Raw genomic sequence first — 16,892 nt, 5'->3', positions numbered from 1 at the left:
AAAAAAAAAACGAGCGCGCGGCCATGTTGAATTATCAATATTCTTAAAAGAAGAGACAAAAGAAGTGGCAACTTAAACGAGTACATACCAAAACTACAGTGAACTGCCGACGTATGGTTAGGCAATGACACAACGGTAAGTGTATGGTTGGGTTTTTGTTGTTGTTGTTGTTGTTGTTGTAACACAAAGGGAGCGTCTCCTCTCCGACTCTCAAGCGCATTAACAGTATGTGAACTAAATAGTGGCTAAGCTAACACTAGCGCGCTAACTTAAGTCATGCGTTGAGGTTGATCTCAAAAACTATTTACGGTTGCGAACAGATCCGGACACGGTCGGGGTTTTTTTGTTGTTTTTTTTTGTTCCGTACGCGTCGTGTCCCGACGAATCATTTGAAATAAAGTCTTTCTCCAAACAACGGAGAAAAAAAAAAACGCGATTGACGTTAGCTTGTTAGCTGAATGGCAAAAAGCCACGTTGCTATGCTATGAAGTTTTTACAGGCGTGCCAGTTAACTTTTTTTTTTCTTCTTCTTCTTCTTCTTTTCTTTTCCAAGCAAACTTTGCTCTCGACAGTGAACAACAAATACGGACTCTCTGGGCGACACGCTCGTTGATGTCCTATTTGTGTGTTTTTGTTTAACGAGGCTATAAAGTCCCCGTGATCTCCGGCTATGACCATAACTAAGCGGTACTGGCCTCTGCATCATAACAACGAGCAAATGGCAAAGTTATTTTAATCGCCATCCGAGTTAGATTTAAGCTGCTGACTCCTCCGTTTTCGCCACGTTAATTTTTTTTTTTTACTAATATTACCTGGTTGAAGTTTTTACTCGTTAACGTTTAAAAACGAGTCTTCTGGTGTTGCTGACATTTGGTGTTTTTTTTTTTTTTTTTTTTTGACGCAGCAGTGTTTGTGCTGCAGCGATGAAAAATATAAACACCTGACATGTATGTATTTCATTGATATCCGGTCCCTTTTTAGAAGTAACGCTAATTTGGTTTTCCTCCTGCAAAGTGCACTGTTTGTGTTTTCTTCCACGTGTTGATACTCAAAATGAACCACCCGCAATTGTCTTATTTCTCGGCAGGTAACCAGGATTTTGTTGTTGTTGTTGTTGTTGTTGTTGTTGTTGTTGCTGCTCGGCGATTCCTAAAGCACTTTGCAGACTGCCATCTATACTTTTACTGCTGGAGTACAGAAAATCGGAAGTTTGCTGGAGTTGTTTTTTTTTTTTTTTTTTTGGACCAGTATTAAGCTCCAGCAATCAGTCTAAAGACTTGATGTCATGCAACAATTCATAAACCTAATCTGATATGTGACCAAGCAGATCATATTTTGCTACTAGCCATTTTGAATGTATAAACATAGAATTCAAACTTTAATAGCGAAGATACTCGAAGAACACATCAAGAAAATTTGAGATTACCATTACAACAAGGAGAAGAGACAAACAGTTTGAAATAAATATATGGGAGTTTATGTTTTGGTCACATTTGATATTTATATGAATGTTAATTTCTCCCTTTTTGGAGAGTTGTCTTGTAAATAGACAGAATTCATACACAGACTTCTTCTTTTCAAGAGGTCTGAGTGTCAGATTGTGCACACAATACATTCTTTAAAAAGAAAAAATAGAAAAAGGTTTTATTTTTTTCAGCTTTTAGGTTGTACTTTTTTCTCTTTTTTTTTTTTTTTTTTTTTTTACACACGGGTGCATTAAGGAAAACAGAACAGTGAAAAAGAGGCAAAAATAAATATTACACACTGTGAAGAATTCCCACGTCAGACGTGGAAGCCATGGCTACAGCAAGAACAGCAAACCCAGCACCAATGATTGGACTGAGCAGACCAGCAAACGGGCAGCTCAGAGGACAGACCAAGCCAGCTGGACAACAGTCAGGACTCCTTTCAAGTGTCCAACAGTCCAGTGCCCTCCAGAAAAGAACCGGCATTCCTCAGAGCAGTGGTGGCATTAAGTAAGATACTGTTTCCACTCCCTCTTCCACTTGTCTTTCTAAAGAATTGCTACTTTTTCTTAGTTAATCACTTCTGTAGCTTCACTATTTGCGCTTGATGCAAGCATACCTTTTTGCTAATGTACTGCAAGATAAACAATATAAAATCCTCTATCAGACCTCCCTCGTGTTCATTTGCTATTAGACGTATGTTGTATGCCCTGGCTTCCAGGCTTTGTGTTGGTTAAGTATATAAAAAATAGTTGTTGAATTGAAAATAACTTGGGTTAAATGTACTTCGAGGCCCTCCTTTTGTGATCTGTGTTATTTATTTAGACTTAACGGTGCAATTTCTTACAATTAGGTTTGGTGATGACTGGAAGAAGTGCCTGGAGCTTCCTGCTCGGGACACCAGGGTGAAAACTTCGGTAAGGTGACTGTTGGAAATAGCAAGCATAATGATTGTGATTCATAGTCACATAACCTGGACTCTCATTCAATGCGTGTTGCCTTCTAGTGTTGTAATAATCATCTTCTGGGTCTTATTTCTACTGTCTTTTTTAGGATGTGACCTCAACTAAGGGAAATGAATTTGAAGACTACTGCTTAAAGCGAGAACTTCTAATGGGGATCTTTGAAATGGGATGGGAGAAACCTTCCCCTATTCAGGTAAAAAAAAGAAGCTCCTGCAAACCCAGAATCTAGAAACTTTTCCTGGCTCATGCAAATTTGCTTTCAGTGAGCAGGAGCTATCTTTCACTGCTGTATCCAGTGCTCCTTAATACATCCATGGATTATTCTTGCAATTTTAGACCCTCTTGTAGTTTTTACTGTTATATTTTGATGTAACAGTACAGGCCTATTATAGATTCCAGGGGCTCACAAATAGGATGGTCTTTTGCTGCATGATATTAGTCTGTCTTGTCCTATGAACAATGCTCATTTTACTGACTGGACTTCTCTGTCTGCCAACAGGAGGAAAGCATCCCAATTGCTCTATCAGGTAGAGATATTTTGGCCCGGGCCAAAAATGGTACAGGAAAAAGTGGAGCCTACCTCATCCCTCTCCTAGAGAGGATAGACCTGAAGAAGGATCACATTCAGGGTGAGTTTCTGCTGCATCGTGTGAATTCTGACGCTTGCAGAGTGATTAATGGAGATCTTTAAAGGGCTGTAAAGACTGAATGATCGACAGTCTTTTGAGCATCCGGATAGGTCCATTATCAATGCACTCTATTTCACTGTACATATTTCTTTCTACTGTTAAACATTTCTTTGTTCTTTGATATGTAAAGTAAATTTGTCTTGTGAGCAGGACTCTATTTGAATTTTCTCCATAAATCTAATTTTCCCTTCTCAATTCTGTCTCCATGTAGCCTTAGTAATGGTACCAACAAGAGAGCTGGCCTTGCAGATGAGCCAGATAAGCATTCAGATCAGTAAGCACCTGGGAGGGGTCAAGGTCATGGCTACCACAGGTGGAACCAACTTGAGGGATGACATCATGCGTCTTGATGAGATAGGTACTTGTTCAAGATAATGTAAAAAAACGATGTTGCCAATAGAAGATGGTTGAGAAGTAAATCTTTTATGTTTTTATCTTGCCACTTAGAGGTTATGGCTTTTGTATATCTCCAACTCGTTTGTGAAGTGAACTGTTTACCAAGTATTATTATTATTAACGGGCTTTGCAATAATACTGAGATTTTCTTCCTGGGCATCGTTGTTATGTGCTGTTTGTGTCTCCTCTAGTGCATGTGGTGATTGCCACACCAGGCAGGATACTAGACCTGATCAAGAAGGGTGTGGCAAAAGTGGATAGGACCCAAATGATGGTGATGGATGAAGTAAGTTTGGAATCTTATTTTTAATATATATTTTTCTATATTTGTTGGTCAGCAGTTGATCTGTTTTGCCACTCTTTAACAATTTACTTTTTTCAGGCAGATAAGTTGCTGTCCCAGGACTTTGTGGTCCTGATTGAAGACATTATCAGCTTCCTGCCAAAAGGTCGGCAGATTCTGCTTTACTCTGCCACGTTCCCCATAAGTGTTCAAAAATTCATGGTGAGAAGTCAAACAGCAATTTGATTTTCTGAATAGGTAAAAATTAAAAAAAAAAAAAATCTAAATCGTGTTTCACTTCATGATGTGCTGCAAAATTGTGAATGTCTTATCCAGAACAAGCACCTGCAGAAGCCCTATGAAATCAACCTGATGGAAGAGCTGACATTGAAGGGCATCACTCAGTACTATGCTTATGTGACGGAAAGACAGAAGGTCCACTGCCTTAACACGCTCTTTTCTAGGGTGAGTGTTCAAAGATGAATGCAGGTGTAGCCAACCATTGATGATTTGAAATTCCTCAATTTATTTTTACTGTAAATTGACTATATTATTATTATTATTACATGTATTGTGATGGAGGATTTATCTATAGTTCACACTCTGCGTTGTTAAATGTAACAGAAAGAACGTTTTATCTATATCAGGGCTGTGCATTAACCTTTTCACAGATAGAAGTGGGCAGTTTTGTAGTACAGGTCACAAAATTGTAGCGCGAGTATATAACGCATCCTAAACATCCACAAGTAATTCTGTTTATCGCTTGAACAGGTGAAGAACAAGAATATTGCATACAGGGCACACAAATTCCAAACCATAACAAGAAATGTTTTTTAAACGGTTTCTTCATTTGCCCATAATAGTCCACTGCTGGGACACAAAACTGTATTCAAAAACATCATTGCATAATGCTTTACATGAGCAGTGCAAATCTCACGCAAATCCTCACTTCACACAAACGAGCAGATCTCTCACTCACACATGCAAAACTGTATCCATTGTTTCCCACAGGGTAAGAATTACTTGTGTTGGTGGGTGGTATGGCACGTGACCGATTTGCGAGCAGACTCGTGCATTTATAGGGGGACAGTGTAAACCAGGTTGTTTCTATTGCTAAAATTGACGGGTATCACCTAAACACCTCACATGCTGGCTCTTAGTAGATGCTACAAGTTCTAAATGTTCCCTAAATGCCTCACACAGGCTCTCGGTAGACGCTAGAGAGGCACCGGCGCACAGAGAAGCCTCTAGCGCCAACTCAGTTACTATAGAGAATGCAACTTTTATACCAGAGTTTGCCCAAAAAGTGGTTTGATAAGAGTGAAATTAGGCATTTACATGTAAGATTTAACTAAGTTGAACTAAGTGAACCAAGTAATTTTTTTTTTTTTTACTACTTGAGCAAGTCTCAATCTACTTTAGCAGGACACCCAAGTAGAGTCGATGCACGGAAAACATGTGGATTTATCTATGATCAATATAAAATTTGGACTCAAAATTAAATAATAATACAAAAAAAATTAAACGGGCTATTAAAATGAAAGAAATGCCACATACAGTATGTGGGCAAAGAGTTGCATCCAGCTAAGAATTAAGTTCTTTCCTTCATTCATGACTAATTATAAATCTGAATATTTCTTTTACAGCTCCAGATCAATCAGTCTATCATCTTCTGTAACTCCACTCAGAGAGTTGAGCTGCTGGCGAAGAAAATCACCCAGCTGGGCTACTCGTGCTTCTACATTCATGCAAAGATGATGCAGGAGTACAGGAACCGCGTGTTCCACGACTTCAGAAATGGACTGTGCAGAAACCTGGTCTGCACAGGTAGCTAAAAGAGAGTTTTATATTTTAAAATGTAAAGTGGAAATTTGAATTATTAATGTTCAAATACTAATGCACATCTTTTCTTATAGATCTATTCACTCGGGGAATTGACATCCAGGCGGTAAATGTGGTCATTAATTTTGACTTCCCCAAAAATGCCGAGACCTACCTGCACCGAATTGGCAGATCAGGTAAAGATTGACACGTTATGCTTGCAACAAGATATTCTGTTAACATCTACCATTTTCCAAATTTGCAACACACACACACACACACACACGGGTTTACTTTGTGTTACTGTACTAACACTTGATAATATATACACTATGTCTTCTCGCACAGGGCGTTTTGGTCACCTGGGTCTGGCCATCAATCTGATAACTTCAGATGATCGCTACAACCTGAAGACTATTGAGGATCAGCTGGTCACTGACATTAAGCCCATTCCCGGCAGCATTGACAAGAGCCTGTACGTGGCAGAGTTTCACTGTGTTGACCCGGATGATGATTGCGATGAAGGGGGAGCAAAAAACAAGGATCTGGGAGCAGCCTGAATGAAAGGTCTGTTTTCATACCACTCCAAAACCTACAGTGATTGAAAATAAACTTTTAAGAATAATTGTAACCAGTGTGTAATGTTGAATGCTCTGGAATGAGGGGTTCAGGGTTTTAACACTTCATAAACACAGGCCACATAATCTTGAGGGTTGATGTCCAGGCCTGTGCGTGGCTGGCGTTAAGACTCTCTTCTGTCTCCAATGAGGAAGGGGCAGGTTTGATTCATTTATCTAACTATATTGCCAGTCCAGGGATTGACTGGTAACTTCTTTTTCATTCATCGGCAAGAAAAAGGTTAAACGTATATACTTTGATTAAATACATAGGTGAATAATTGCAAAGATAAAGTCAGACAAACTATTTGTTTCCACATTGTGATTCTGTGAGTTTGTTCATACAAATGAGGATATTATGAATTAGTACATAGAATACTCAACACGCTGGAAACACCTGATCACTCTCCTCTTCTTGAAAGAGCGCAAATACTACCAACCTTGCAAATGGATGGCGTCCTTGATCAATAAGATTAACTGAAGTTTTACAGGATTTAAAGGTGAAGGGTTGAGGGTTGTCCTCCCCTGACTCCAGAACAGCAGTCAACATAGATTTGTATAGAGCTGATTAGCAACTACTGCCAGCTGTCAGCTCTGCAGGTTTGCTAAAGCAGTAACTCGCTTGCATAGTTGGAATCCAAAATTCTAATGCTGTTCTTGGCTTTTGTGGTTTGTTTTTCAGGAGGAACACGGCACCTTGCAATTGTCACACAATATTGGCTACGCATCTCACAAGGCAAAGTGAAGATTTATTTTTTTTTCCTCCATCTTTGCAATCAAAATGATTTGTTTTAGGTCTTCATTTCCAGTTTGAGTTCACAGCAATGTCCCATTTCTGTCTGAGCATATGCTAGTAAACTAGTATCTCCAACACTGAAAGCTGCCACGTCAATCAGTTAAACTTTCTGCCTCTTTGCTAGCGATGGTTATTGTTCATGTAATTTGGGCTACGACAGAACTCAACAAGTGAAAAATGTTCTTAGCCTTTTGGTGCTTCGTTGTAAGAATGAAAAATGCAGAACCGAGGGTTAGAGAATAGTGCCAACCATGAACTATTGACCATGTTGACATTCTGCTGAAATGCATTTTGAGCAGATGGTTTTAAGGAAGACCGCACCTTAAAACAAATCTACACACATATTTCTTTTAAATACTGGATTGGACACATTTTTATTTTCTTTTTCTTTTTTTCTTTCAAAAGGGTCTAAATTCTCTGTCATGAAGTTAACTTGGTGCTGGAAACGTACCTCAGAGAGTGTTTCATGTCCATGATAGCCTTATGCAGTTTCAAATTTCTCAGCTGCCTATTCATGCTACAGATTTTGTGTTTAACTTCATCAAATAAGTTCTCTGTTGGTATTTCGGGACTGTGAAGGGCTTTGAGAGTACACTGGACTTGATATGATATTTATGATTACATGCTCTGTAATATGGCACATTATCAGGCCAAAAATAGCCATTAGAAGACTGTGACCATAAACTGTGATGCATGGTCAGCAATAATACTCAATAACCTCTGACATTGTTGCAATGCTTAGTTGGTTGCCAAAAGGGTATTTTTAATGTTCCTGCTGCCATCACAGCCTGAATTGCTGATGGATTCATGTTCTCACATCAAATTCTGACCCTGGCAAAAATTTTAATTTGAAAGACCAAACTGTTTTTCCAGTCTTCCACTGTCCAGTTTTGTTGTTTCCACTTTAGCTTCAATGTCCATAGTTTTCACACATCTGCTATGGTTATTTAAAAAAAAAAATTTATTTTTATTTTTTTTATTTTTTTTTAGCCACCTTTCTGTCATCTTGAACCAATCTGGCAATTTTCCTATGACTTCTCATTGGCAAGGCACTTTAACCCTCACGGCTGCCTCTCACAGGTGTTAGTTTTTTGTGCAGTACTGTCTTTAAACAGACCCGTGCTAAAATGCCATGCAATCAGCACCAACAATCCTTCCACGGCCAGTTACATGGATCACTGTTGTTCCATACTGATGTTTGGTCTGACAGACTTGTAGTTGTGACCAGTAAGTTGCTGAGACGCAAGTTGCTATTTTTATTTTTGTAGTTTTGGTCATTGTCCCTGTTGGTTGTAAAAAAAACATTTAGCTCAAGGGCTTAATTGCTGAGATTGGGTGCTACAGTGTTACAATAAGGCAGACTTTACACACATCCTTAATTCAACCAAATTATTTTTGGGATAACATCCTTCAAAGGGAACCAAAGTTGAAGAAGTAGAGAAAGACTAACATAAGTTCAAATGAAGAGGGCATCTTTAAACCAAAATGACCACTTTGCTCTGACAGATGTTCAAAAGATAGCTGCTGTGCTGCTCCCCTACCAAGTACCTGAAACACTGAGGATAAACCTGTCATTTCTTTTTATATTGAAATGCTTACTGCAGAAAAAAAGACATTTAAAGGCAACTGTGTGGTTGTCAGTGACACTGTCGTACATTTCAGTAAACCTCAGACCCAATAATGACAGTGTTTATGAAATGTCTCTTGATTCCTTTAAAGCCATTGCACTAGGCAGCATTTCTCAGGTCTTGAGGTTACTGGTGATGATAATGACAGGGGGAGGGGCCTTAGTTATGTTGAAACCGACCAACTTGTGAAGTCATCTTAATCTAGTTTGTGTCCCATCTTCCTTTTATAAAGTGCCTTAGTCTAATATGAGCCCATGCCCCTGTCCCTACTGGGTGTCATTTTACCAACAATACAAAAACAAAGACCTACATATCGGTTTTAAAAGCACAGTTTCCCTCTCAAAGGAAAGTAAGGTAAAACTGACCTTACATTCTATCAAATGCATCTCTTATGGCAAATTGCAAATAGTACTAGCCACAACTACTTGTTACATACTATAGCCTTGGACTTCTTGACTTCTGGAAAATGTCTGAATATCTGAAATTTAAAACTGTAACACCAGCACTGTCTCTTTAGCTGACCTTTACATTACTGGCAAGCACCAGCATGGAGGACACCCCTGCCTGTGCCCTCCACCAAAGCATCTGAAGTACTATTGTGACTGACTGACTTTGGTTCCTCCCTTCTTTAGCCTCAGTGCAGGCAACACTTGAATGTCATGATGGAAAACATTTTTAAAAACTGAGGGGTTTTTCTCCCCTCCTCTTTTTTTTTTCTTCTTTTTTTTTTTTTAAACCCGGAGACTGTCTTGTCTCTTTACTGCATTCAGAAAAAAAAATAACTGACCTGATGAGAAAATGTTTTGTTAAGAAGACAAACAAGCAAGAATTTTCTGTTACGTGTGTCAATGTCAGTGCCGCAAACAAATTAAAGTCCAACTGACTGACTCTTGTTGTTGTTGTTTTCTTTTTGAACCTGTGTGTAGTAAGTCTTTCAATGTTTTTTTTGTAAATGCCAATTTAGTAGGTTTCATTTACTGAGAAAGCCAGGCTACTGTTTCACAGAGCACAGTCATAGTGACAAATTCACACCCATTCTTCCTAGTTAGATGTTTCAGGTTCCGGGATGAATGAAGATTCTCACATTATCAATCCAGATAACCATTATAGTATTGCTTGATACTGAAAAGGGTACTTTCTTGCATGAAAGTCAATTCAGCTCTTTATAATTTATACCGTTTCCACATAGTTATACATAAAAAATAAGTAAGTCAGTAATTGTCTTCTATTTAACAGCTGAAAAATGTAAAGGTTAGTGGTTCCAATGGTCACTGTATTCCTGACCATCATGAACTAAAATTCTTATTACAAAAAGGTACACAAAAATCACATGCGTCAGGTATACTTATAATAAATATAGCATCCTAGGTGAGTAATATCCTGAAGTGTACGCGTTGGTTACGACCCCGGCATTAGGTTGTACCCTTGGAATGTCATTCAGTAAGCGGCTGAATAAACCTCACGGTCGGCGAATGAACCGCGTGGTACGTCACCAGAAGGGGGCTGTCCCAGCTCTAGCCTCAGCCAATGGCGGTTTACCTGCGAGGTAAATTATCCAATCCACGGATGAGACGCTGGAAAAGGGGGCGGGACCACGGTCACGGACGTTGTCGTGAACTTTGCCGGTGTTGGATCTACCCCTGGACCCCAAACCCGTCAGCGTGAGTAGCTAAACCGTGCAATTTCACGAGGACTTAGTAAGATGGGGTAGCTGATAGTGTCACGTTGGCACCCGTCTCATTTTTAGCTGCAGAGGGTTTCGTATTTAGACGAATATATCTCGTGGTCGACTCCACATGGCTACCGAGCCAGCTAGCTAACCCAGCTAGCCTGCGTTAGCTTTCATAGGTTAAATGCGGCTTGCGGTTAGTTTTGCGAGGCTGCTGGCTTATGTCCAAATGTGGCCACTGTTGCGAACCGCAAGTTGCACTTCCATATACCTTGTGGTTACTGGGAGGCGCTGTGATCTATTATATGTGCCGAGAGTGTGATTAAACTGGGCCTGAGCTACAACCGACCTGCTGTTCTGTTACTGCCAGTACAGTAGGACCAGAGCACACTCACTGGAGCTAAATTCATGAACCTACTGATTGACTGTTTCCCCCCCCCCCCTCTCTCTCTCTCTCCTAGTCTGTTACAGGCTCAGAGTATGGGCAGTGTGTTGGCTGCCGCCTCCCCCAGCCCGGCCTCAGCTGCGGCTGGAGGTGGCCAAGGGATCCCAGGGTTGGTATCGGTCCCTCCTGGGTTCACCATGCCCTCGGTGTCTTCCGTCCCTGCAACATCTGGATCTGGCCAGCAGACAGGTGATGCAGACACCCCGCTCCCAAACCCCGGCACATACGAGGAATGCCACCGCAAATGTAAAGGTTAGAGAAATCAGCTTCTTTTCTTCTTCTTCTTTTTTTTTTAACTCTTGAGATGTGCATCAAGTAGATTACTACTGACGGATTTCCTCATATTTGTTCAAGTGTTAACTAATAAATATGGTGTAATAAAACAAGTATCATTGTTATGGGTTTCAATAATTGTCTGAACTAAGGTCACTTACAGTCCCGTTTCTGTTTTAGAGGTGTTCCCTCTGCAGATGGAAGGGGTGCGGTTAGTGGTTAACAAGGGCCTGAGTAACTACTTCCAGGTCAGCCACACTCTTACCCTCAGCACCGTGGGAGATTCCGGTTATCGATTTGGTTCCACCTATGTTGGCAGTAAACAGATCGGACCAACAGAGGTAATAATCATTTTCCTATGGCTTTAACAAACGAAACAAATATATTGTCTATATTTGTGGTGGCTTCTGTGCGTGGATAATCACTTAATTCCTTCTCATGCTGAATGTTGCCTGTGTTTGTGTGTTCATTCATCCTTAAAACCGCCGTTTCTCTCAAGCCTTGTTATTAATTGTTGAGAAAATTAAATGGCTTTCCTTATACTGTATTATTCTTTGGATTATCAAACTGCTACAGAGAAAGGGATAGAAGGGAGTTTGTGTGCAAGTGTGTTTTTCCCACGGCACAGCTGTTAAAGTACGGCGTATTTATATGGCAAATGTATGTGGACACTAACTGGAGGAACCCACATTCGTAGGAGTAAGAAGAATACCGTAGTTATAATATAAATGAATCCAACTAGATGATTTTTACCAACATGTTTTGTCAGGGTTCAGAACTGTGAAACTTTGCTTCTCAAGAAGTACGCAAGTAATTGCGAGACAGCCCCACAACATTTAGATTGATAGTCAGGAAGAATACAGAATACAGAACAAAGGCTCTTGTCCACATCATCGCTACTCACCGCCTTTTTAATGCAGTGATCACATTACTTTAAAGCTGACAATAGTGTTGTTTTGTTCCATCTAGTCATTCCCAGTCATGGTCGGAGATATGGACAACACTGGCAGTCTGAATGCTCAGGTCATCCACCAGCTCACATCTGCTTTGCGCTCCAAAATAGCCATCCAGGTATGTAAACTTGTAAAGGTAACAGCCTTTCAGATGTGTTGTTTTTTTGTCTAAGTATCTATTAAATTATTATTCCAGTTTTAGATATTGTTGTTTTTTTTCTACTTCTTTTGTGCGTTGTAGACTCAGCAGCAGAAGTTTATGAACTGGCAGTGTGACATGGAGTATCGTGGCGAAAACTTCACCTCTGCTGTGACGCTCGGAAATCCAGATGTACTTGTTGGATCTGGTATGATTATCTGATTATTTCAAGTGGTCGCAGAAGTTCCATTGTATATATTAGTAATTCCTAACAAGTGAAAAGATCATTAAAAGTGTTTGTTAATAGTGAGAATATGTAATACATTACAAATCAATAATATTAATAACTTGTTTTCTGCTATGAATGTACAGTATTCTACTCATTGTGAATGTATGCTACATAGCAACTAAAATGCTAAAATTGATGTTTAATGCTATAAAAACTGAGGCGATTAGATAAAAAGAAACAAAGGAATCAACTGAAAATATTACTCCAACAAACATAAATCTGAGTTCTGATAAAAAAAAAATAGCATGGCAGGCATTATTGATTCATCCCTGCATCCAGACATTTTCTAGACATTACCAAAATTCACAGGAAGAGGGCACCTGTAGTACATAAATAGGCACTGTTCCAGACAGATTCATTAAAAACTTGCTAGTACAGCCTTGTATGCCCAAAGGACCAAGTAGGGAATATGAAACCATCTCTCATTTCTTAAACACGCACTACAACCCACAACTCAATCCTATGTTCTGTATTCGCAGGGATTAATAACAGACACTAGGTATATACATTTAAATATTATAACTAATACTGTGTTAAATGATGATAATTCTAACACGTGTTATTACAGCAACTGGTGTATTCAGCTTTGTTAAATGTACACGTCTGGAAAACTTATGAACTTTGCACTGTTATCGCACCTATTAACTACAAATCATCTGTCTATATGACAGGAAATTAATACAATGTTAACGAGGCATCACCAGCAGGTACCATACACTGTGGTCTTTAAGGGTGCAACTAACGATTATTGACAGATTATTGATTAATGGATTGATGGTTCGGTCTTTAAAATGTCGGAAAATTACCGAACATGTTGACCAGTGTTTCCCAAAGCCCAAAGTACATTTTAAAATGCCTTGTTTTGTCCCGACCAACATTCCACAATCAAACAATCTTCAGTTGACCATCACGGAAGACGAAAGGAACAAGAATATCTTTGCATTTTAAAGAATCAGTTACTTGAGAAATGATTAATCAGACAATTAAGCAGAATAATCAAGAGTGAAAGTAGGCTTTGGTTGAAGCCTAAGATACAGTGAACTATGCATTACTAGCGTTTTATCCAGAAGGCTGAACTGAAGTATTGTGTTATAGATAAGTTGCTCTTTGGTCTACATAGAAACCCCTGAAAATAGTGTCTGATTGATCCTGTAAAACCTCAATGCAAACAGATGAACAGTCACTGGTAAACAAGGTAGGCACTGCAAAAGAGCCGGCTATCGTTTGAAATTTATTGATTTCAAAGTTGGGCAGTTGACAGTATTGTGAATTTACACTGACATTGCCAATACCAACATTCAGTAGAGTACTTTGCTGTTTTCAGTACTGGGTACTACTTCTACATCTTTGTTTGTATCAAGGAAATATTATGGTTTAATACCTCCTGGTAATTGGTATGCACTATATTTGACATCAACAAGAAGGAAGGCTAAAACCTGGTGAAATACCACGGGCTGAAGGAGCAATGACATACGTTAAGAAGAAACGTGCAATAAGACCTGTGAGGAAAGATGTCCATAATTGAAATATGGATGAAAAGACTGTATATGTAATGAAAGCTCTTTTACTACTTTTCCTTTAGGCATTATAGTGGCCCACTATCTCCAGTCTATCACTCCAGGACTGGCTCTGGGCGGAGAGCTGGTATATCACAGGAGACCAGGGGAAGAAGGCACTGTTACCTCCCTCTTGGGAAGGTACACAGGTAACGTCCGTGAGCTTTATGAGCTGTGTACTGCAAAACTACTTGCTGCTCAAATTCATAGATTTTACGATCTGGCTTTGTAAAGTTTTTTTTTAAATTTGATATAAGGCTATCAAGTCCCAAACATTTCAGTCATTACTAGATCTTTGCATTCAAACTCCTGTATTGTGATGAGGATTTAGAAGCAGTGCCTTATTCCATCTCACTGCTTTATGTGATTTTTATGATCGATGCTTAAGTACCTTTTTCTTCTTAGGTGACAACTATGTTGCTACGTTGACTTTGGGAGGAGCAGGAGCTCATGCTACATACTATCACAAAGCCAATGACCAGGTACCTATGATCAGTAAAAGTATGTGTGTGAATGTATTTCTGTGTACTACTCAAATAAATAATTGTTTTTAATCCAATTTCTGCATATTTGCTTACAGAACGGGCTCACTTTTTTTCCCCCCAAGTTTTTTTTTTAAACAAAAGCTTGCATGGCCATATATATAGAGAATTTTTGTTGTGGTTGCTGTGACTGTTCCTCAAGTCTGTACTGAACATCAACTGGTCCATTCCTAAAGCGGTTACAGTGTATAAGATGCGTGCCAAAATCCAACGTCCAGCCAAAGCTAATCATGAGGTTTTAGCAGTCTGAGTTCAGCGAATGAAGTGGAAACTTCCAAAATTAAACTCTTTGTAGGAAACATTCCTTCTCTTTACAATCAGTCTACTGCGTGGTCACTGTCCACACAATGTCTAAGAGAAAATGTATATGAGAAAGGATAACTTGGTCAGATATCTACCTTGTGTGTGTAACTTAAGTAGAAATCTGGACATTTTTTGCTGCACCAAACAAGGCTGCTGATTTGTGCCCTGTTTCTTGCACTGGAATCTCTAGGAATAGAGCTCTTTATATCTTGACACTGACACTAAACTGCTCAATGCGTGTATGGGAACCTGAGTGTTCTATTAACAGACTTATCAAACCTGTTCTTGAACTTTTGTCTTTTACAGTTGCAGATAGGAGTTGAATTTGAAGCCAGCACAAGGATGCAAGAAACATCAACATCCTTTGGTTACCAGTTGGACCTCCCGAAAGCTAACTTACTTTTCAAAGGTAAATACAGTATGAATACATGCATAGCCACATAAGTGATTATCAATGAGAAATATTACAAAATATATATATATATAGATCTCTTTCTTAAAAATAATTCTGCTTTTTTACGTTTCCTCTCCGCAGGAACGGTTGACAGTAATTGGGTGGTTGGGGCAACCCTTGAGAAGAAACTTCTGCCGTTGCCTCTCACGCTAGCCCTCGGGGCTTTCCTCAACCACCGCAAGAACAAGTTCCAGTGTGGCTTTGGCGTCACCATCGGCTAGAGGTGCGGGCGCTGCTTGGAATCAGCTCGCAGGCCACAGCTTGGACCGGCACAGAGACACACAGGAAGCTGGACTAAGTTTTAGAAATTTAATTCAGAGACTCTCTTACAACTGTGATTTCTGGGGCAGACAGAGAGACAAAGAAAACTACCAAGGAGCCAGGACTGGCCAAGCCATGCCTACATACTGTAGCACAAATGTCTTTCCTTTATGGTGTCTTGGATATACCCAGAGAGCTAGAGAGATGTATATCAGAGGGCATCAAGTGATGCATGAGAACTTGTGATGTGAAAATCAAAGTGGTAAGACATAATATATGGTGGTCTTGTATGGATTGAAATAAATGTGATTACTTTTTGTACAACTGCACGTTGTAATTGTTCATAGAAAAAACTGGGCACAGGGTGTGGAGACCGATCAAAATAGAATGTAAACCATGCAACACTACTACATGACGGTCTTTGTTGAGGCTGTCGGAGAGAAGCTGATTCAATTGTAATGATTCTTTTGCACGCAGCACACAACGGAAATTCAGGATAGCACAAGCCTCAAACATGACAAAATTAAAGCTAAAATAGTTATTATAATTGAATTATAACTAAATGTTTGATTGGATTAAGTATTATGTGAGAGTCACATATGGATGAACCAACATGAAATGCAGTACTTTTCAGCAAAAACTAAATATTTTTTTATATCTCGGGGGGTCTTAACTACGCATCCATCTCTAATAAACTCGCCAAAGTGACAGGACAGAACTGGGATTTATAGGACTGATTGAGTGAGGATCGTGTACCTTTACTTTATTAAAATTCACATTTCCCTGGAGTAAATTGGGTTGTTTTAAACACTTAAAAACGACCAAACTACAAACAATACTTGCAAAGGACCAGCTATCATGGGATGGCTTTGTACTTTCTGCATAATTCACTGTAACACACACAATAGAAATGTCCTTAAGGACTGGGATAAATGAATTAGTAGGATAGTTTTGGATGATTGCTAACAATCAGTCTGCTCATCTTTGCCATACGAGTTCAGAAATATTGTGGAGGCCATTCTCACGTTTGCCCTTCCCCGTGTACGTTATCAAGATCAAACTGCAAAAGATCATCCGAGTACTAACAAAAATACTGCTGTCGTGTTAATTCTTGCGTTGTGCCTCGACAACGACCTCTTTATACCCCGTTGTTCTTTACCCGTTTCACATTTCTCCTTTTATTGGTTGCAGAGGAGAGACGTCAACGGGAGGAGATATACATCAAAGTATCAGATAGCTGGAACCACAATAACCATGAACCCCAAAAAACACTACCCCGAGAAGGAAGGAATAAATAAAATCATACACTGAGGAGTGTTCACATTCCTCATGATGGTTTGAAAAAGG

The 16,892-nt window shown here is 39.4% G+C and overlaps 2 protein-coding genes across 3 annotated transcripts; both read left to right on the top strand.

Annotated features, from left to right (window-relative positions):
* Positions 1-8: 8 nt before the first annotated feature.
* ddx61 (DEAD (Asp-Glu-Ala-Asp) box helicase 61) lies at positions 9-9,549 on the top strand. 2 transcript variants are annotated; one of them, XM_069703884.1, is made up of 13 exons: positions 9-135; positions 1,088-1,976; positions 2,320-2,383; positions 2,520-2,624; positions 2,931-3,060; positions 3,332-3,478; positions 3,708-3,802; positions 3,899-4,021; positions 4,136-4,264; positions 5,446-5,626; positions 5,716-5,817; positions 5,969-6,187; positions 6,920-9,549. In XM_069703884.1, exons 2-12 carry the CDS (start codon positions 1,798-1,800, stop codon positions 6,178-6,180), a joined length of 1,467 nt encoding a protein of 488 aa, XP_069559985.1. In that variant the 5' UTR covers positions 9-135; positions 1,088-1,797; the 3' UTR covers positions 6,181-6,187; positions 6,920-9,549. The 2 variants fall into 2 exon arrangements, with proteins under 2 accessions (XP_069559985.1, XP_069559986.1); XM_069703885.1 differs by lacking the exon at positions 9-135 and having other exon boundaries at positions 427-1,976.
* A 1,248-nt stretch (positions 9,550-10,797) lies between these two features.
* On the top strand, positions 10,798-15,871 carry tomm40 (translocase of outer mitochondrial membrane 40 homolog (yeast)). The gene is made up of 8 exons (XM_069703883.1): positions 10,798-11,027; positions 11,229-11,389; positions 12,018-12,119; positions 12,243-12,348; positions 14,012-14,134; positions 14,391-14,467; positions 15,137-15,239; positions 15,366-15,871. The coding sequence occupies exons 1-8, from the start codon at positions 10,811-10,813 to the stop codon at positions 15,503-15,505; spliced, it is 1,029 nt and encodes a 342-aa protein (XP_069559984.1). The 5' UTR covers positions 10,798-10,810; the 3' UTR covers positions 15,506-15,871.
* The last annotated feature ends 1,021 nt before the right edge of the window (positions 15,872-16,892 follow it).

The sequence above is a fragment of the Brachyistius frenatus genome, unplaced genomic scaffold (assembly GCF_029030835.1).
Source record: "Brachyistius frenatus isolate BFR_SWC_R1_liver_20210118 unplaced genomic scaffold, ASM2903083v1 Contig_48, whole genome shotgun sequence".
NCBI lineage: Eukaryota > Metazoa > Chordata > Actinopteri > Embiotocidae > Brachyistius > Brachyistius frenatus.
This window is presented reverse-complemented; position numbering and strand designations above follow the sequence as displayed.

Excerpts from the sequence above, each read along its gene's own strand:
- ddx61 (XM_069703884.1), top strand. The coding sequence starts at position 1,798 with ATGGCTACAGCAAGAACAGCAAACCCAGCACCAATGATTGGACTGAGC. Across the intron at positions 3,479-3,707 it reads CATGCGTCTTGATGAGATAG|TGCATGTGGTGATTGCCACA; the intron begins GTACTTGTTCAA and ends TGTCTCCTCTAG. Across the intron at positions 4,022-4,135 it reads TAAGTGTTCAAAAATTCATG|AACAAGCACCTGCAGAAGCC; the intron begins GTGAGAAGTCAA and ends TGTCTTATCCAG.
- tomm40 (XM_069703883.1), top strand. The coding sequence starts at position 10,811 with ATGGGCAGTGTGTTGGCTGCCGCCTCCCCCAGCCCGGCCTCAGCTGCG. Across the intron at positions 14,135-14,390 it reads CCTCTTGGGAAGGTACACAG|GTGACAACTATGTTGCTACG; the intron begins GTAACGTCCGTG and ends TTTTCTTCTTAG. Across the intron at positions 14,468-15,136 it reads ATCACAAAGCCAATGACCAG|TTGCAGATAGGAGTTGAATT; the intron begins GTACCTATGATC and ends TGTCTTTTACAG.